The sequence below is a fragment of the Coregonus lavaretus genome (assembly GCF_964263955.1).
Source record: "Coregonus lavaretus genome assembly, chromosome: 34".
NCBI lineage: Eukaryota > Metazoa > Chordata > Actinopteri > Salmoniformes > Salmonidae > Coregonus > Coregonus lavaretus.
In genome coordinates this window covers 24,589,448-24,610,838 of record NC_140021.1, presented here as the reverse complement: position 1 = coordinate 24,610,838, position 21,391 = coordinate 24,589,448, and the positions used below count along the sequence as shown (strand labels likewise).

The window sequence follows — 21,391 nt, the reverse complement described above, 5'->3', positions numbered from 1 at the left end:
ATTCCACATGAGACTAATGGCCATTTTATTTGATGTAAAGCTCCTTTGAGCACATTGGAAGCTCTATTTTCCCATGTGTTCTGTTATTCATTCATCTGAGTTGCCACTCTTGCGCCACGGTCCGCAAATGCGAGTTGTGGTTGCTTTTTTCCTATGGGAAAAACAAATGCTATTTGTTGAATATTAGGAGTACATTAATAATTCTGGCATTTTTGGAAAGCTTCAATTAAATTCTCCCCTTTTCAAGGACACCACTGTTACTTACCCCCCTTGATGGTTATGATGGAGAAAATCGGAGCTGTACATTGTTTAACCTGTAATCAAGGCTTTATTATAAACTATATGGTTAATTATGGTTGGCATTGGTTACAATCTGCAACAATATCAATGTTGCCAGCTAAGGTATACAAGCGGATCTACTTTAAGTGCTGCCTATCTTCCCAGTAGCCTACTTGGTGTGTGAACTGCTGACTGCTATTAACTTGCAGATGATTGTTGACACATCAACCAGGATTAAGGGACAGGGCAATTTGTGACTTGTTGTTTTCATAAACAGTGGCTTTATTGTGGTTTCTCCTATTCTAGGAAATCAGCAATTAGTACCAGGAGGTGTGCTCTCCACCTTTGCAAGGCAATTAGCAATTAGTATTTGTACTTCAGTCTCCTCTGTTTTCTCAGTGGTGGCCGTGTCAGCAGCGGTCGTGTCGCAAAACTAAGACCGCCACCGAAACAAAGACTGTTCTGCCGAGTTGTTCTGCAGAGTTATTCGAGGAAGGAAGGAAAGAGAGGAGGGCTCCACACCACTCTCTCACTTGAGTATCTTACCTAGTGATTTTCAGATGATCTAATTTTGCTCTTTTGTAGCTTTTGCAACTGTGTGTGTTTTCGATCTCAGTTTGCTCCTCTACCTGTAGGCTTTACAGACGCTCCCCACCCCTTGGCTGCAACCCTTGTAATTTAGTGTACCCTGCATACACAACCCATGTGGAATTCCTGGTCTCTGGCAGTGTTTGAAGCTGCCGATCTATGGTCAAGAATGCCGTATTTATCTCAGCCTATGCTGCCATTCAGTCCCTTGACCTTTTGGCCCTGACGGAGACATGGATCACCCCAGAGAAAACTGCTACTCCAGCCGCTCTCTCTTCATCTGACTACGTTTTCTCTTAGAGAGCATCTGGTCATCGCGGTGGTGGCACAGGGCTACTCATTTCTCCTAAGTGGAGAAATTCAATTTTTTCCTTCTCTCACCTGTCCATCTCCTCATTTGATTTCCATGCTGTCATTGTCACTTGTCCACTCAAGCTTAACATTGTTGTTATCTTTCGCCCAACAGGTATTCTTAGAAAGTTCCTCAATAAGCTTGATACCATGATAAGCTCATTTCCCAACGATGGCTCACCACTCTTCGTAATTGACGACTTCAACATTCTGACGTCTGCCTTCGATTTATTTCTTTACAACTCTCTCTTTCCCCTCTGCCTCTTTTTACCTCACCCTTTCCCAGTCCCCTCCCACTCACTCGGCAGGCAATACGCTTGACCTCATCTTTACTAGAGACTGTTCGCCTACTAATGTCACTGCAACCCCTCCTCCAGGTCTCTGATTACTTCTTTGTTTCCTGTTCTGTCTCCCTTTCCTCCAACCCTAGCCACTCAGCCCCTACCCGGATGGTTATGCACCATCGCAATCTTCACACTCTCTCTCTCCCACTTCTCTCTCCTCTTCTATCCTATCATCTCTCCCTTCTACTAAATCCTTCTCCCTCCTGTCTCCTGATTCTGCCTTTTCAACCCTACTCTCCTCCCTTTCCGCATCCTATGACTCGCACTGTCCCCTTTACTCCCGGCCGGCTCGGTCATCCCCTCCTGCTCTGTGGCTGAATGACTCATTGCGAGCTTACAGAACAGGGCTGCAGGCAGCTGAGCAAAAATGGATAAACTAAACTTCCGGAGGACCTATCATCCTTCCACACCCTCCTCTCTACCTTTCTCTTCCTATGTATCCACTGCTAAAGCCACTTTCTATCACTCTAAATTTTAAGCTTCTGCCTCTAATCCTAGCAAACTCTTTTCCACCTTCTCCTCCCTCCTTAATCCTCCACCCCCTCCCCTTCCTCTTTGCGGATGACTTTGTCAACCACTTTGAAAAGATGGTTGACGACCTCCTCTCCTCATTCACTCAGCCTATTGAGTCCACTGGTCCCACTCACACAGAACTACCCTACGCCTTGACCTCTTTCTCTCCTCTCTCTCCAGATGAAATCCTGTGAATACTGAAGTCCGGCTGCCCGACAACCTGCCCGCTTGACCCCATCCCCTCTTCCCTTCTCCAGACCATCTCTGGAGATCTTCTCGCATTTCTCACTTCCCTCATCAACTCATCCCTGACCACTGGCCCATCCTTGACCACTTACCCCTCTGACTTCAAAATTGCCCGAGTCGCTCCCCTCAGGAAACCGCTCCCCTTGACTCCTCTGACGTGAAAAATGATAGACCGATATCCCTTTCTTTTCTTTTCAAAACACTTGAGCGTCTTGTCTCTGACCAACTCTCTCGCTAAAAAGTATTTGATCCCCTGCTGATTTTGTATGTTTGCCCACTGACAAAGGAATGATCAGTCTATAATTTTAATGGTAGGTTTATTTGAACAGCGAGAGACAGAATAACAGCAAAAAAAATCCAGAAAAACGCATGTCGAAAATGTTATAAATTGATTTGCATTTTAATGAGGGAAATAAGTATTTGACCCCTCTGCAAAACATGACTTAGTACTTGGTGGCAAAACCCTTGTTGGCAATCACAGAGGTCAGACGTTTCTTGTAGTTGGCCACCAGGTTTGCACACATCTCAGGAGGGATTTTGTTCCACTCCACTTTGCAGATCTTCTCCAAGTCATTAAGGTTTCGAGGCTGACGTTTGGCAACTCGAACCTTCAGCTCCCTCCACAGATTTTCTATGGGATTAAGGTCTGGAGACTGGCTAGGCCACTCCAGGACCTTAATGTGCTACTTCTTGAGCCACTCCTTTGTTGCTTTGGCCGTGTGTTTTGGGTCATTGTCATGCTGGAATACCCATCCACGACCCATTTTCAATGCCCTGGCTGAGGGAAGGAGGTTCTCACCCAAGATTTGACGGTACATGGCCCCGTCCGTCGTCCCTTTGATGCGGTGAAGTTGTCCTGTCCCCTTAGCAGAAAAACACCCCCAAAGCATAATGTTTCCACCTCCATGTTTGACGGTGGGGATGGTGTTCTTGGGGTCATAGGCAGCATTCCTCCTCCTCCAAACACGGCGAGTTGAGTTGATGCCAAAGAGCTCGATTTTGGTCTCATCTCACCACAACACTTTCACCCAGTTCTCCTCTGAATCATTCAGATGTTCATTGGCAAACTTCAGACGGCCCTGTATTTGTGCTTTCTTGAGCAGGGGGACCTTGCGGGCGCTGCAGGATTTCAGTCCTTCACGGCGTAGTGTGTTACCAATTGTTTTCTTGGTGACTATGGTCCCAGCTGCCTTGAGATCATTGACAAGATCCTCCCGTGTAGTTCTGGGCTGATTCCTCACCGTTCTCATGATCATTGCAACTCCACGAGATGAGATCTTGCATGGAGCCCCAGGCCGAGGGAGATTGACAGTTATTTTGTGTTTCTTCCATTTGCGAATAATTGCACCAACTGTTGTCACCTTCTCACCAAGCTGCTTGGCGATGGTCTTGTAGCCCATTCCAGCCTTGTGTAGGTCTACAATCTTGTCCCTGACATCCTTGGAGAGCTCCTTGGTCTTGGCCATGGTGGAGAGTTTGGAATCTGATTGATTGATTGCTTCTGTGGACAGGTGTCTTTTATACAAGTAACAAACTGAGATTAGGAGTGTGCTCCTAATCTCAGCTCGTTACCTGTATAAAAGACACCTGGGAGCCAGAAAGCTTTCTGATTGAGAGGGGGTCAAGTACTTATTTCCCTCATTAAAATGCAAATCAATTTATAACATTTTTTGGCATGCGTTTTTCTGGATTTTGTTGTTGTTATTCTGTCTTTCACTGTTCATATAAACCTACCATTAAAATTATAGACTGATAATTTCTTTGTCAGTGGGCAAACGTACAAAATCAGCAGGGTATCAAATACTTTTTTCCCTCACTGTAGTTAGTAAATAAATAATTAAGCCAATTTGTGTATTGCTGATTCATCAATAATCTTAGGGTTCTTGCAGGTTCAAGGATTATGCAACGTTCAGAATGAGACTGATAAGAGGTAATTATTTAATCGATATATATAACATATATCTTCTAAGAGTTTAATTCGGGAGATGCTAACTTGTCAAACAACTTCTTCCGTGGTGCCCCAAATTCCTAATCAGTTAATTGTTACATGATTAATTTAATCGAGTGACAATTAAACATAGTTAGGTGATTAGATAAATAACAGTCATACATTTAAGTAAGTCACGTCACGTCACGACATAGTGGTAGCTTAAGTATTCATTATTTAATAGAAAAGATTCACTGACTATCATGTGACTATAATGGATGTGACTCAAACTAGATGGATTTTCCAGAGTTTTAGTAGATTGATAACTCAAACTAATGAAGGATGAAATGACTAAAATGTGACTAAAACTAAAAGGTATTTTAAGACTAAATCTAAAATGGCTGCCAAAATTAACACTGCATGGTATATATTGTCTCAATACTTGACAGGCTTTTAGGGCTCATTATACATACCGTACATCATGGAGGATTATACTGACGACTACAGGGTGAAACTGTACATGGTGCTAAAATGGCTTCTCTTCAAGGTTAACAAATACCGTGCAAAGAATGGCCCATATTCACAAAGTGTCTCAAAGTAGGACTGCTGAAAGCGTATCAGTTTTTCCTTTTGAGATGATAATCAATTAATATAATTACATGGACAGGGGACCTGATACTAAATCAGCATTATGAAAATGGGCCCATGTGTGTTTTTGTCAAACTCCACTACATGTGCGTCTTGGAGTTGCTGATTCACTATCACCTGATCTTCAGGGACCCATTTCAGACATCCATTAGCATGAGGGAGGGTATTTAACAAGCCAAGTCCTCGTGGAGGAAGGCATACTTGTTCAGTATGTTTTCTGAAGTGTGAACACTTGCAATGCAGTGCAATGCAATCAGAAGGCTTTTGTGTCTGGAGTTTGTTTCTGTAGGGGTGCAGTGGCTCACATCACAAGCTGTTCCATCCCAGCTATTGATGTGGACAAAACCCCTTTTAACCTCTTGGTAGTCTGTGATGCTTTGTAAACAAATGCTGCCGCTCTCCAGTTCCCCTGAGCACTCTACTGATCATAGGAAAAATTGAAGAAACTGAAAAAACACTACTGAATGTGTATAATCCCGGAGAACAAGGACAACTAGAGAGAGAATAATTATTCTGTATCCGTTTGGGGCTCTATTTTCATATCTCCCCTCTGCAGCACTAAGCAATGCTCACTACAGACCTGACAAGAATTGCCAATGACTTTGTTGCTTTACTGACTATTTATCTGTGTTTGTGCAAGGGGAATTAAAGCTACAATCCTTCATTGAAACAGTAAGAAAGCCTTCTCCCAGCCCTTGTTTTGTTAAAAACAGCTAAGGGATGGGGCTGGAGAAAAGTAATAGGGCTATGGATGCAAGGGCTGACCATCCATTATATGAAACATTTTAACCATGTTTTGAGGCTATACAGTGTTTGTTTACACTTATAGTTGTTTACAAACATTGGCATAAAAAAAGCTTATATTTTGTGTTCTGATGGGGTACGACAGTTGAACTTAGCTCATGAGGCATCTAAGTTATATTCGTCAAGAATAAATGGGTATATACTGTATCATTAATTTATAAGTCCAAAAATGGATGTAGCAGCTAAGGATTCTAGCTTTTAGTCATTAAAAATACTCCTCTGTCAAATGCTCATTTTGTGCAACAATAACTTTAGAAAAGAGAACCACCAATACTTTCATTTTCTTTCTTTTTTCTTGGGTGGTAGATCAGCTTTAATATTGCAGATATATTGTAGCTTCCATCAGTGTTATTGTCTGCATCATATCCAATCCCCCATATATTTTTGTGTATATATACTACCGTTCAGAAGTTTGGGGTCATTTAGAAATGTGCTTGTTTTCTAAAGAAAAGCAATTTTTTTATGCATTAAAATAACATCAAATTGATCAGAAATACAGTGTAGACATTGTTAATGTTGTAATTGGCTATTGTAGCTGGAAACGGCTGATTTCTAATGGAATATATACATAGGCGTACAGAGGCCCATTATCAGCAACCATCAGTCCTGTGTTCCAATGGCACGTTGTGTTTGCTAATCCAAGTTTATAATTTTAAAAGACTAATTGATCATTGGAAAACCCTTTTGCAATTATGTTAGCACAGCTGAAAACTGTTGTGCTGATTAAAGAAGCAATAAAACTGGACTTCTTGAGACGAGTTGAGTATCTGGAGCATCAGCAATTGTGGGTTCGATTACAGGATCAAAATGGCCAGAAACAAATAACTTTCTTCTGAAACACATCAGTCTATTCTTGTTCTGAGAAATGAAGGCTATTCCATGCCAGAAATTGCCAAGAAACTGAAGATCTCGTACAACGCTGTGTACTACTCCCTTCACATAACAGCACAAACTGGCTCTAACCAGAATAAAAAGAGGAGTGGGAAGCCCCTGTGCACAACTGAGCAAGAGGACAAATACATTAGTGTCTAGTTTGAGAAACAGACGCATCACAGGTCCTCAACTGGCAGCTTCATTAAATAGTACCCGCAAAACAACAGTCTCAACGTCAACAGTGAAGAGGCGACTCCGGGATACTGACCTTCTAGGCAGAGTTGCTAAGAAGAAGATAGTGGGTATGGGCTGGAAGTAGAGGCCTAGGCGTTGTTGTTCACTAGTTTACTCCAAGTGGGGAAAGGGTGGTGGGGTTGGAAAGTAATAAAGGGGAATATATATATATATTTTTAAAGGATATGTATGTGTGTGTGTGTGTATATATATATATACTTTTTTTTTTTTTACATGGGGGATTGGAAGTGATGCAGACAATTACATTGATGGAAGTTACAATCTATCTGGAAGCTGATCTACCCCCCCCCCCAAAAAAAAAAAAGGAAAAAGCCAGTCTGAGGTCCTGAGCTTTCTGCAGTAGGTTTTCATCAAGGATCGCTCTGTACTTTGTTTCATTAATCTTTCCCTCGATCCTGACTCGTCTCCCAATCCCTGCCACTGAAAAACATCCCCACAGCATGTGGTCTAAGGCACTGTATTGCAGTGCTAGCTGTGCCACTAGAGATCCTGGTTCGAATCCAGACTCTGTCGTAGCCGGCCGCGACCGGGAGACCCATGGGGCGGCGCACAATTGGCCCAGCGTCATCCAGGGTAGGGGAGGGAATGGCTGGCAGGGATGTAGCTCAGTTGGTAGAGCATGGCGTTTGCAACGCCAGGGTTGTGGGTTTGATTCCCACAGGGGGGTAAAAATAATAATGTATGCACTCACTAACTGTAAGTCGCTCTGGATAAGAGCGTCTGCTAAATGACTAAAATGTTTTTTTTTTATGTAAATGATTCTGCCACCACCATGCTTCACCGTAGTGATGGTACCAGGTTTCCTCCAGACGTGACGCTTGGCATTCAAGCCTAAAGGTTCAATCTAGGTTTCATCAGACCAGAGAATCTTGTTTCTCATGGTCTGAGAGTCCTTTAAGTGCCTTTTGGCAAACTCCAAGTTGGCTGTCATGTGCCTTTTTACTGAGGAGTAGCTTCCGTCTGGCCTCTCTATCATAAAGGCCTGATTTGTGGAGTGCTACAGAGATGGTTGTCCTTCTGGAAGGTTCTCCCATCTCCACAGAGGAACTCTGGAGCTCTGTCAGAGTGACCATCGCGTTCTTGGTTACCTCCCTGACCAAGACCCATCTCTCCCGATTTCTCAGTTTGGCCAGGCGGCCAGCTCTAGGAAGAGTCTTGGTTGTTCCAAACTTCTTCCATTTAAGAATGATGGAGGCCACTGTGTTCTTGGGGACCTTCAATGCTGCAGAAGGTTATTGGTACCCCTCCCCAGATCTGTACTTCGACACAATCCTGTCTCGGAGCTATACGGACAATTCCTTCAACCTCATGGCTTGGTTTTTGCTCTGACATGCACTGTCAACTGTGGGACCTTATATAGACGTGTGTGCCTTTCAACATTTCTACAATCAAGTTGCAGAAACATCTCAAGGATGATCAATGGAAACAGGATGCACCTGAGCTCAATTTTGACTCTCATAGCAAAGGGTCTCAATACTTATGTAAATAAGGTAATTCAGTTTCTTCTTTTTTTAAATAAATGTGCAAACATTTCTACAAACCTGTTTTCACGTCGTCATTATGGGGTATTGTGTGTAGATTGATGAGGAAAATATTATTTTAATCCATCTTAGAGAAAGGCTGTAACGTAATAAGATGTGGAAAAAGTCAAGGGGTCTGAATATTTTCCAAATGCACTAATATATATACTACACGGTAAAGTAAAAGTTGTATTTTTTAGTGATCCAATACGTAATATAGTACAGTTATCATAATTTGGTTGTTATCCACCAAGCCTGACTTAGGCAAATACAATACCGTATTTTAATTACCTAGTTATCTGTGCTACCTTGAATCGTCTCCAATGCATCCCTGTTGAATTATATGTATTCTATTTTGTTGCCAAACTATATTGCATTTCTGGAGGACAAGTTCATATAAATGGCAGTGTTTCTATATAGCCTAGGTCATAAATAGGAAATATCATAGCAAGTCATATACTTTATGTTACTTATTTTACTCATGGATCGATTCTATAATACTACATTAATCGGTAATACTGCATGAATCGCATTAATCGATTCCATACTGCTGCAAGAATTGACTGTATAATACTGCATTAATCGACTGTATAATACTGCATTATTCATAATAATGCATAAATCACTGGACTGAATAATACTGCATCAATACATGCAGTATAAGGATATATTGTCCACTCCATACTAGTGTGCCAGCCTGCCAGATATCCAGACTGGCAGACAGACTGACAGACAGTGTACTGTAAACTTGTGGCTTGTGAGATTGCCCATAAACGGACCTCCAATAATTACCTTTTAGTGTTTACCGTATGAGCGTGTTGTGTATTTTCTGCCTTTTCTAATTCAATAAGTGCAAGCCTGTATACAGTAATATCTTAGTCCTGTGTTGTCTAAGGACTGTCAAACTCCAATTAGCTGGCAGACCTGACAGGATGGCTCCATTGTATGATGTTCCCTCTTCCCTTCTATTTGATGGTCTCCTCTTTGTTTTCATTCTGTCAATTCTCTCTCTTAATGTGATTAACCATTGAGTCTGAGAAGCATAGCCTATGTCCCAAATGGCCCTGGTCAGAAGTATTCACAATATAGGGAACAGGGTGCCATTTGGGACAGAGCCATACTGCAGGAGTCATCAGCTGAATGTGCAGTAGGAAAGTAAAGAACACTGGGTAAATGAAAAAGGACTTTAGGAGATTCTGAACACATTTGAAGAGTAGCCACTATACATTTTATGTTGAAATTATTATATTGGCTGATCATATTCTTCAATGTTCTGCAATGAACATCATGAGTAAAACTATTCACAGACTGTAGCTGTATTCATAGTCAGTGTCCCAAAATGGAACCCTATTCCTCCTTTTGACCAGAGCCTTGCACTAAATATGGAACAGGGTACCATTTGCATATTTCTCACTTTCTTCCCAAAGTTGCATTGTTGTTGATCCTGGTTTTCAGATTGCAGAAAATAATGAGTTTCTCCCTCAGTATGTTGATATTAATATTCATGAATATTATGATGCTGTGTCCCTCACTGCTTGTCATTTAGGATGCGATGGCTCATGAGATATCGTGCTAAATATAAGCCTCTGACACTGTAGTATCAGCAGTGCAGTAATGAGCTTCAAGCCAGTCACTCATCATACTTACTTGATGCACATTTATTTCAAGACGATGAATAGTCCAGAAAGAGGCAATTAGATGGTACATTGGACCAAGCTTAGCAGAAACAAAAGTACAAGAATATATGTTGTATTGTTTTCTTGTGATGTATTGATTTCCCTTATTTCTTTCCATGAAATGATTTCATTTTCATGTCGCTGGGTCTTGTAGGCTACTTGGGGCATGCATACACTTGACACTTACAGTACATGCAAGTTCTGCTATCAGAATAAAATGTTTGCATTGAAGAACGTCTGCTAAATGACTAAAATGTAGATGTAAATGTAAAAAACAAGTCTAGACACACAAAAGTGGCATTGCGGTCTGATTATGTTCAGTCTGGACGTATTGAAAGTGCATACAGTGAGCGACGTCATCAGCATTCCGCCCACAAGTCTCCACAAGTCTTCAACGTGTGTTTTGGAACCGAGAGGCACCTTTTCATTATAACATTGGAGGTAATAGCTTCCTAGTGTATGAGGAATGTTTTTGCTGGCCTTATAAATGCTAGCCAGTTAGATAATATTTAGAAAAACTAATGTTTGTTAGGCTAGTTATATAGATGGTTATGCCTACCTGTTTGCAATCCCTTTAGCTTTGCTAGCTTCCTGGCTAGCTAAAGAGGTTAGCGAGTTACACTAGTTAGCTAGCTACTGCCATCAAGTTGTTTTGTTATTATCATATTTTGCCTATACCTCCTTTTGCAGAATGCTTACTGGCATTTAAATATAGCGCGGTAGACATGTTTAAATGTAGACGCATGATGTGTTCAGAATTCCATGATCTGAACTCAAATCAAATTTGATTGGTCGCGTACAGATATTTTGCAGATGTTATCGCAGGTGCAGTAAAATGCTTATGTTTCTAGCTCCAACAGTGAAGAAATAACAAACAATACACACAAATAAGATACACAATTATAATAAAATAATACAAATAAAGAAATCAAGAAATATCAGAATGAGCAATGTCAGTCCGGAATATATTTTATATACAGTACCAGTCAAAAGTTTGGACACACCTACTCATTCCAGGGTTTTTCTTTATTTTTATTTTCTACATTGTAGAATAATAGTGAAGACATCTAAACTATGAAATGACACATATGGAATCATGTAGTAACCTTAAAAGTGTTCAACAAATCAATATATATTTTATATTTGAGATTCTTCAAAGTAGCCACCCTTTGCCTTGATGACAGCTTTGCACACTCTTGGCATTCTCTCAACCAGATTCACCTGGAATGCTTTTCCAACAGTCTTGAAGGAGTTTGCACATATGCTGAGCACTTGTTTGCTGCTTTTCCTTCACTCTGTGGTTCAACTCATCCCAAACCATCTCAATTGGGTTGAGGTTGGGTGATTGTGGAGGCCAGGTCATCTGATGCAGCACTCCATCACTCTACTTCTTGGTCAAATAGCCCTTACACAGCCTGGAGGTGTGTTGGGTAATTGTCCTGTTGAAAAACAGACGATAGTCCCACTAAGAGCAAACCCGATGGGAATACTATGGCATATTATGGTATAAATACTGTAGTATTCATACAATAGTATACTATACTATTTTTGTTCATGTGGGAGTATATTGATGTGGGTGTTGTAACATGAATACAGGACTCCTCAAGGGTTGTCTGTTTGAAATTGCCCACAGAATGTGATTATTTTGATCAGAAAGGGCACATCCTGCTTTAGAAATGGCCACTTCAGGGGCCAGTTACAATTAGGCTAAGAAGCATTGCAATCAATTTGAGGGACAAGCTTTAAGTACACACTCACGTTGCTAAGAAACAGCTGGAATACAAGATTCAAGATGGATATTCTGTGTCAAACAGAGCAGTCTCGGAGCAACCATGTTGTTTTTTTATTTTATTTTCCCAAAACAGGTGGAATACATGGTCCATGCAAGAACCATATTAGATCCAAACAATAACCATTATCTTTAGATCAGTATCTGAGCTAGCATGCTTGTGCTAGCATTCTTGTTTTTCCATTTCTCAAATGTACAAATGAAGTAAAGAAATTGTGAGGGATGGTCAGCCAAGAGTAAATAAAAAAATCTGAAATCAAATGTCTGTGGATTGAATGTATCCAAGGCTAATATAGTGAGCAATAATCAAAATCTCAAGATAAATGCTAAATGGCTTATTATTATTATGTTATAGCTAGCTTGGCTGTATATGAATATCTGTCCAGAGAGACTAATCCAAGGCAGATATAAAGCTGTAATGGTGAATTTCATGTAGAATCTGTTATTTACATAAACCTGCCAACTGTACTTGCTATTTTTGTTTTGTGTACATTTCAAATTTTCTAACCGACTCTGATTGCTCTCTCCAATGCAAAATAAATCTCTCACACTGCTTTTCTTTCTTTCTATCCACAGCTGCACTCCAACATGGACCGAGGGGATGGTAACGTGAAGTACATTCTAACTGGAGACGGGGTGGGAAGCTTGTTTCTAATAGACGAGAACTCAGGTGACATTCACGCCACTAAGAGGTTGGACAGGGAGGAGAGGGCCATATACACACTCCACGCTAAGGTGGTGGACAAGAGGACCAACGAGACACTGGAGGCTGATACTGAATTTAACATCAAGATCCACGACATCAACGACAATGAGCCAAAGTTCTCAAAATACATCTATTTCGCCAGTGTCCCGGAGATGTCTGACGTAGGTGAGTAAAAACAACTGCTTTTGTCTGAGTTGGTCCTTTTGTGATGCTATATGTCTATGAAGAAATGTGAATGACAATTATTTGTTAAACTTAGTTCACAAAGGCAGAGATAATTAACTGGAAATCAAATCATGTTATTCACTCCATAATATGCTTACGTAATAGTGGAAGGTTGAATCTTTAGTGAAGGTTTTACCTCATTGCACTAAAATGAATTAAGATAATATATATATTAACCAGTAGGCACAAATACAAACAAACGGGCAAACTGGAATACATTTCCAATTATGAGCCCACAAATGAATAGAATGTGTAATTGCAAGTTAAATAAAAACCTACTTGCCAATATGGCAAATAATGGTCCTCTATCGTGTTCACATAATGATGGAATCATTGACTGGTTAACTGTGACTGGAATAGTGGCTGGAATTGCTGGAATTGTTGGAAACATTTGATGAAAGTATTGAGCAGTGGAGCTCATACACAGAACAGTTTGTATATTTTGTTCTTGCAAATGACATTGATGAGGACAAAATTGTGCCTAAATTATTTAGTGTTATGGGGCCAAAGACATTTAATTCACTCCACAGTCTGCTACAGCCAAACAGGCAAGGTAATTAACCACAAGTTATTGCTGAAAGGTTCCACAGAAGAAATCAGGAAGAGGGAGAATCAGTGACACATGTTTGCTGCTGCATTAAATAAACTATCAGTGCACTGTGAGTTTAATGATGTTCTAAATGACACCATTAGAGACAGACTAGCATGTGAGCTAAGGCGTGAAGCTACACGAGACTATTGACTGAAAGTAATCTGACCTTGGCAAAGGCTATTACAGTCAGTGTGTCCATGGAACTAGCTGCTAAAGAGGCTCAGCAGTTCATTTCATCAGGAAATGTTCACAGAGTTGCAACTGAAATCAGAGACAGGGAAATCAAGGCACATGCTTCCACTGTGGCAAAGCAGAATATCAGGCATCTACATGCTGGCATAAGGACATGGATTGCTGAGCCTGTGGTAAAAAGGGCCACGTTGAACGAGCCTGCAGAAACAAAAAGAGCTCAGAGAAAACGTGAAATACTGAAAAGAAGAGACATTCTAATGCAAGAAAAAGAGACATGTTTAGGCTGTTGAGCAAGTGACCAATCAGGTGAGGAAGTCACACTGAATATACTAACTGTTGATGGGGGGCTGCACGGCTACTATGTCTCTCCCTTGCTAGAGGGGCAGCCGGTTCATATGGAGATTGACACAGGGGCAGCTGTATCTCTTGTGTCAGACACAGTTTGACAAAAAGACACTGGAACACCTTCCACTTCAGCCAGCACACATCGTGTTAAAGACTTACACAGGTGAATTTGTCGCCATGAGAGGCATCACTGAGGTCACAATTCAGTTAAACGGACAAACTGAAAAGATGCCACTCTACATTGTGAAAGTAAACTATGCATCACTACTGGGACGTTCGTGGTTGGAGAAAATCACACTGGACTGGCCGTCAGTGGATGCAATGACACATGGAGACTGAATGCAAAGGTGGGCTTTGTTGTTGTCAGCACACACCTACGACATCAATTACCGCAAGTCAGAACTGCAATGCAAACGCAGATGGACTATCCAGGTTAACACTACCTGTGGTCAAAGCAGAGTCACGCCAAGTGGACATCTTCTACTTCAGACAAGTGGAAAACGCACCAGTCACTTAAACACAAGTGTGGAGAAACACCAGAAACGACCCGGTGTTATCTGAAGTGATGGACATCATCAAAGGTAGAACCACAGGGGATGCTCCAGAACTTTCTTATCGAAGGGAACTAAGCTATCAATACAGTTCAGTTCAGTTGTCTGCCTTCCCTGAGGAAAACCAGTGTTGCAACACTACACTCAGGTCATTGTGCAATAGTTTTTATGAAGAAAATCGCAGCGAAAACATGTTCCTCATGTCAGAAGGTTCGCAATGTACCTCAACTTGCACATCTTCATCTGTGGAATTGGCCGGAGGAGGCATGGCAACGCATACACGTCGACTTCGAAGACAGATATTTGTATTTTATTATTTTTTATTAAATATTAAAACATACAATCTACTTGCAGTGAAGCTGCTCAACATTTACATTACATTCAGTCATCTAACAGACTCCCATCCAGAGCGACCCACAGAAGCAACCAGGGTCAACGCCCTGCTCAAGGGCATGTCGACAGATCTCCCACAAGGTAAAAAACGGGGACCCCAACCAGCGACCTATCAGCCACCAGCCCAAGCTCCCAACTGCGAGGCCACCAGCCCTACTTGTATGAAAAAGAGAGATACTTTGAAAAAGGTTCATTTTCAATTCATCGAAAATGAGACATGGCAATCTGCACAAAGGCAAAAAGGACATTTTTAAACAATGGATGATCTTTTCTTAGTAATCTACTTGAGAACCATTTAGGGTTCAAGTAAAACGTTTGTATAAGTGAAGCTTTTAGAGAGGTTTTGTGCTTTTATATTTAATACTCTCAACCCACCCAGTTCATATTCATTATATAGATAGGCATGCTTTATCTTGTCTGGTTTAGCATCCCAGATAAAGCGAAATATTTTTTGCTCATATGATTTGAAAAATGTATCATCAGGAGTAGGCAGCGCCATAAGTAAGTGAGTAAACTGAGATATGACTAAGGAGTTAATCAGGGCAATTTTTCCATTAATAGACAGGTATTTACCTCTCCATGGTTGGAGGATCTTGTCTATTTTTACAAGTTTTCTATTGAAATTCATTGTGAAGAGCACATTTATATATTTTGTGATATGAATACCAAGTATGTCTACTTCACCATCAGCCCATTTTATAGGTAAACTGCAGGGCAATGTAAAAGATCCAATACATAATATTGTACAAAGAGTCCAGAAAAGTTATCTAGATCTTCAATGAGACATTGCAGGGATCTAGCTTGCGGACTTAATATAAATCTTGAGTCATCAGCATACAAGGCCACCTTTGTTTTTAAGCCTTGGATTTCTAATCCTCTAATGTTGTTATTTGATCTGATTTTAATAGCTAGCATTTTGATGGCCATAATTAATAGATATGGTGACAGCAGACACACTTGTTTAACTCCTCTTGACAATTCATAACTCTCTGAGAAGTAGCCGCTATGTACTATTTTACACCTGGGGTTGTTATACATTACTTTTACACCTTTTATAAGAGAATCACCGAAATTGAAAAAATCCAGGCATTTATAAATATAATCAGTCTTACTTTATCAAAGGCCTTTTCAAAATCTGCTATAAATAACGGGCCTGGCTACTTAATGTTTCATGTTGTTCCAATATTTCTAGTAGTTGTCGAATATTACCTCCAATATTTAGTCCATGTAGAAAACCTGTTTGATCAGGATGAACAATACTTGGTAAAACCTTTTTAATTCTGAGTGCTATGCATTTCGCTAGTATTTTTGCATCACAACATTGAAGTGTAAGAGGCCTCCAGTTTTTTAGATAGATAGACTGGATCTTTATATTTGCCATCTGGGTCTTGTTTTAATAATACAGAATGTTTTACAGAATGTTTGTAGTGGTCGTGGATTCTCATAGCAGGTGGCCATCATGGGGTCTATTATTGCTGAGAAGACCATCGAGAAGCTTGTGTTTAATCGGTTCGGATCACCACTCCAACTTGTTAGCGACAACGGGCCGCAGCTAGTGTCCCAAGAAATGGCGACTTTCCTACAGGTTATTGGCATACATCACATCAGGTCCGCACCCTATCACCCATCAACGAACAGGCTGGCGAAGATGTTCATACATACCATGAAACATGCCTTAATAAAAGCATCTTAGGATCAAGGGACACTACACCAATGCTTTAACAGCTTCCCGCTATCCTACAGGAACACGCCTCACGCAACTACTAAGGCTTCGCCTGCATCGCAACCCATGAAGAAAGAGCTACGCACATGCTTCGTTGTTCCAAGTCATCCCAATGGTGTTCAATGGGGTTGAGGTCAGGGCTCTTTGCAGGCCAGTCAAGTTCTTCTACACCGATCTCAACAAACCATTTCTGTATGGACCTCGCTTTGTGCACGGGGAAATTGTCATGCTGAAACAGGAAAGGGCCTTCCCAAAACTGTTGCCACAAAGTTGGAGGCACAGAATCTTCTAGAATGTAATTGTATGATGTAGCGTTAAGATTTCCCTTCACTGGAACTAAGGGGCCTAGCCCGAACAATGGAAAACAGCCCCAGACCATTACTGTTCCCCCACCAAACTTTACAGTTGGCACTATGCATTCGGGCATGTAGCATTCTCCTGGCATCTGCCAAACCCAGATTCGTCCGTCGGACTGCCAGATGGTGAAGCGCAATTCATCACTCCAGAGAATGCGTTTCCACTGCTCCAGAGTCCAATGGCGGCGAGCTTTACACCACTCCAGCCGACACTTGGCATTGCACATGGTGATCTTAGGCCTGTGTGCGGATGCTCAGCCATGGAAAGCTAACCGCTTCAGCATTCGGCGGTCCCGTTATGTGAGCTTGTGTGGCCTACCATTTCGCGGCTGAGCCGTTGTTGCTCCTAGAGGTTTCCACTTCACAATAACAGCACTTACAGTTGACCGGGGCAGCTCTAGCATGGCAGAAAGTTCACGAACTGACTTGTTGGAAAGGTGGCATCTTATGACGGTGCCTCATTGAAAGTCACTGATCTCTTCAGTAAAGCCATTCTACTGCCAATGTTTGTCTATGGAGATTGCATGGCTGTGTGCTCGAATTTTACACAACGGGTGGGTCTAATCCTGAATGCTGATTGGTTAAAACCGCATTCCAGCTGGTGGCTATTCCACAAGTTACCACCGGCTACTGTAAATCTATGACGTTAAAATGCCTATTTACTCTGTTCCGTCTGACTGCGCAATCCACTGTCTCATCAGCCCACCCAGGCAATTTATAAACTTCATCTCCACTATAAAAACTATTTAGACATTATCTCACATTTCTTTCAGACTAACATTTAGTTTTCAACAGCAGAGATTTGTATAAACCTTGCTGTCTGTCTCTCCGACCTTGGCAGTTAGTGTTTCTCAGCCAGTCGAAATCATGAATCAGCTGGCATCATTTTAATGGATATATATAAAGAAAGTTTACAGTCTTTACAGCTTCAGTTAGCAAGCAAGGGATAAGAATGTTGCCAGCCAGTATAGCAATGGAACATTTAGAACGAACAACATAGATACAGAACAAAAAGACAGAACAACTGGGTCGCGTCTCTGGTAACCGAACCGATAGAACAAACAAACCAGCTAGCTTGGGTAGCAACCCTAGATTTGTGTCGGGACTATATCTCGTGGAAGGATAAAATAGTATGAATAAATTCATAAAAATAATGTTGCATAAAAGTGATAATGCCCTCGAAGATGGTGTTTGGAGGATATATATTCACGGTTTGCAACACCCCTGCCAATATATCCTCCAAACACCGGCTTCTCTGGCATTATCACTTAATTATACAGCTGTCAGCAACGGGTGTGGATGAAATAGCCAAATCAACTACTGTGAAGTGGTGTCCACATACTTTTGTATATATAGTGCATGTTATATACAGAACGTAAGAGAGGAATGTAGGTTAGACAGAATGGAGAATTCCACCAAAGCAGCGCAAAATATCCAGTCAGAAAATATTGTTTCTCTCTAATAATGAAAGAGAAAAAAACGATATCAATAATCTATAGAAAAATGTAATGACAAGTTTAATCAAGTTTAAGCTTATTAAGAAATAAATTATCTGTGCAGGCCTAAAAATATCCCTCCATGTGAGGTTGAAAACCAAATGGCCAATAACCTATCCTACTGCTAGACTTATCATAAAAGCTTTAAGTTAAAGTTATGAACAGTAGCCTATTTCCCAAATATTCTAATAGCCTAAGAAGGTGTTGTCCTAAAGTTGCCGCTTTCAAAAAGAACAAGAATGAAAGCCGGAGTCTATAGGCCTAGGCATAGACTAATCTCATTCGCAGCTTTATGAGAGATTGAACAAACAATATTAAGAGAGGAGGATGAGGCAAATAAAGCATTTATTATCTAGACAGCCCGTTTTTTTTTTTTCTCATCTTATACAACTGTTACCAGGCACCTGCAAAAAAGATAGCTCAGATGTGCGAGTGCCTTTTGAATTTTGAAGACAGCCCGTTCGAAATCAATTGACAATTGACAGTGGTTTTCAGTGGATTATTATATATTTTTAATGGTTGGCCAATAGGGGCAGATACCATTGTATATCACAATGTTTTATGAGTACATAATCAGGAAATGACAAAGGTGAACATCGCCCAACTCTAATCCATACACTACACAGCAAAATCGCCAGTGTTCATATCCTTGTGTAAGCAGTTTTGATGTTGATGTGATGTTACTTTGTGTTACTATGAATGGACTGAAGCCGGCTGGTGTTGCTTTTAAATTGGCCAGTGTAACCTAGTGTTGATTTCTCAGTGTAACATTTCTAGTGTTGATTCAGGTGTTAAATTAACTATACTGAAAAAAATTATAAATGCAACATGCAACAATTTCAAAGATTTTACTAAGTTACAGTTCATAGAAGGAAATCAGTCAATTGAAATAAATGAATTAGGCCCTAATATATGCATTAGACACCAGTAGAGGAGTTATCTAGCTATATAAACCACACCCTTTTGCAAACATGCCTTCTCCAATGTTGGATACGAGGCAGTACTTATTTAAATTATGTGACAGAATATCATGTTACCATTGGTGTATTAAAATGAGAGTTAAGGTGATGTCACCTTGTCCTCTTAATAATGATTCCAAGTGTTTGACATGGGGGAGGGTAACAGTAACTTTATGATCAAACTTGATTAATGAAGACGCAACCGTCATTTTCATACTTTGTTCATCATACTTTGATCTGGTTTCCTTCAAATATCATCCAATTTCATGAAAAACATGATTTTGACTGTTCATGAGCTTTAAAGAATTACATTTTGATGACAATATATTCACTTAGGCTCTCACTTGGTGAAGGCCACAGGACTGAAAATTCATGAATGTAACAACCATCTCTCTGTCACTAGCATACACAGTCCTGGGTGGTACTGGTAACAAAAATTAACTCAGAAGTCACCCTGGGAAATATGCAAATAAGGCTTAAAAACCTACAGCAGAAGTATTGCATTCTCGCCCTGGAGGGCCAAAACATCTCTGGTTTTGGATTTTTGTATGGTTCTTCAAAGAACCATCCCATTTATGGTTATTCAGAGACCCTAAAATGGTTCCCCTATGGCAGGGGTATTCATCTCTTACTCTACGAGGTCCAGAGCCTGCTGGTTTTCTGTTCTACCTGATAATTAATTGTACCAACCTGGCATCCTAGGTCTAAATCAGTCCCTGATTAGAGGGGAACAATGAAACAAATGCAGTGGAACTGGCTTTGAGGTCCAGAGATGAGTTTGAAGGCCCGATGCCATTGCTCTCAAGAACCGTATTTGATTCCAACTTGCACCTTTATTTTATTAGATGATTATATTTTGTTGTGCATATTTCACTGGGCAATGTCTCACAACTTCTGCCTCCCTTTGAGCTGGATCACATTTCAAATTAATTCATCAAATTGAATTGTGGTTATAATGACTATTATATGCATGCTAGAGCATTCCTAATAATTGCTCCATGTGTACTTAAATTTGATGTATGGCTATGTGCTTTATCTTGGATGTATGGATATGTGCTTTATCTTGGATGTATGGATATGTGCTTTATCTTGGATGTATGGATATGTGCTTTATCTCTATCTTCTCCTCCACAGGCACATCAGTTATACAAGTCACCGCGACAGATGCTGACGATCAAACATACGGGAACAGTGCCAAGCTTGTGTACAGTATTCTACAGGGTCAACCCTATTTTTCAGTTGATTCAGACAATGGTAAGCTATTCCCAACAATCAAAATGGGCACGCAAACACTTGAAAGGAGGGATCATGTGTGTATCTCTCTGCAAAAAGAGACCCAGCAGCGCTCAGTATGGGGTGTTTTTTTTTGTGAATGAGAAGTGAGTTGAGGCGAAAGGTTTCCTCTCTTGTCTGAATCAAGAGCAATGATATTTTATTTGTGGGGTAATGTCTGTCGTGAACTGTTGGTGTGGTGTAAATATACATTGGTGTTCAGCTTTTGATGCCTTCATTTGATAACTCAACAATATTTGTAATATATTGCGCTCATACTGATTACTGGCAATGGAGATTATTGTTTATTCTAAATTAAGTAGATCTTTATTATTTTCAACTCATGTTAAACCTGACCAATCATACACCAGTCATACTTATATATACTGATAGTAGTCTATTTTCTCACTCAGGCACGATCAGGACAGCCCTGCCCAACATGGACAGGGAGACGAAGGAGAACTACCAGGTTGTGATCCAGGCTAAAGACATGGCTGGCCAGATGGGTGGGCTATCAGGAACCACCACAGTCAGCATCACCCTCTCTGATGAGAACGACAGCCCACCCCGCTTCGCCAACCGTAAGACTCCATTCCACTCTCCTTGTTGACCTTCTGTTTTCCATGAAGGCACACAATGCTATTCTGTACATGTATGTGCTTTATAACTGTGCAACACTGTTTGAACCGAGTCGACATTGGTTCTTCTAGCTTGTAGGCCTCTCAACAATATCTTGTGACCTCTGTCTACTGTCAGTGTCAGATAAGG

The 21,391-nt window shown here is 40.8% G+C and overlaps 1 protein-coding gene across 1 annotated transcript in view; it reads left to right on the top strand.

Moving 5' to 3' along the window:
• Nucleotides 1-21,391, top strand: part of LOC311109169 (cadherin-10-like) — a gene marked incomplete at both ends in the record, with an annotated part of 50,087 nt that overhangs the window by 4,938 nt on the left and 23,758 nt on the right. The window contains 3 exons of the mRNA XM_084152002.1: nt 12,390-12,684; nt 20,486-20,605; nt 21,037-21,204. Coding sequence (XP_084008128.1) covers nt 12,390-12,684; nt 20,486-20,605; nt 21,037-21,204 — 583 coding nt within the window. The remainder of the gene's footprint in view (nt 1-12,389; nt 12,685-20,485; nt 20,606-21,036; nt 21,205-21,391) is intronic.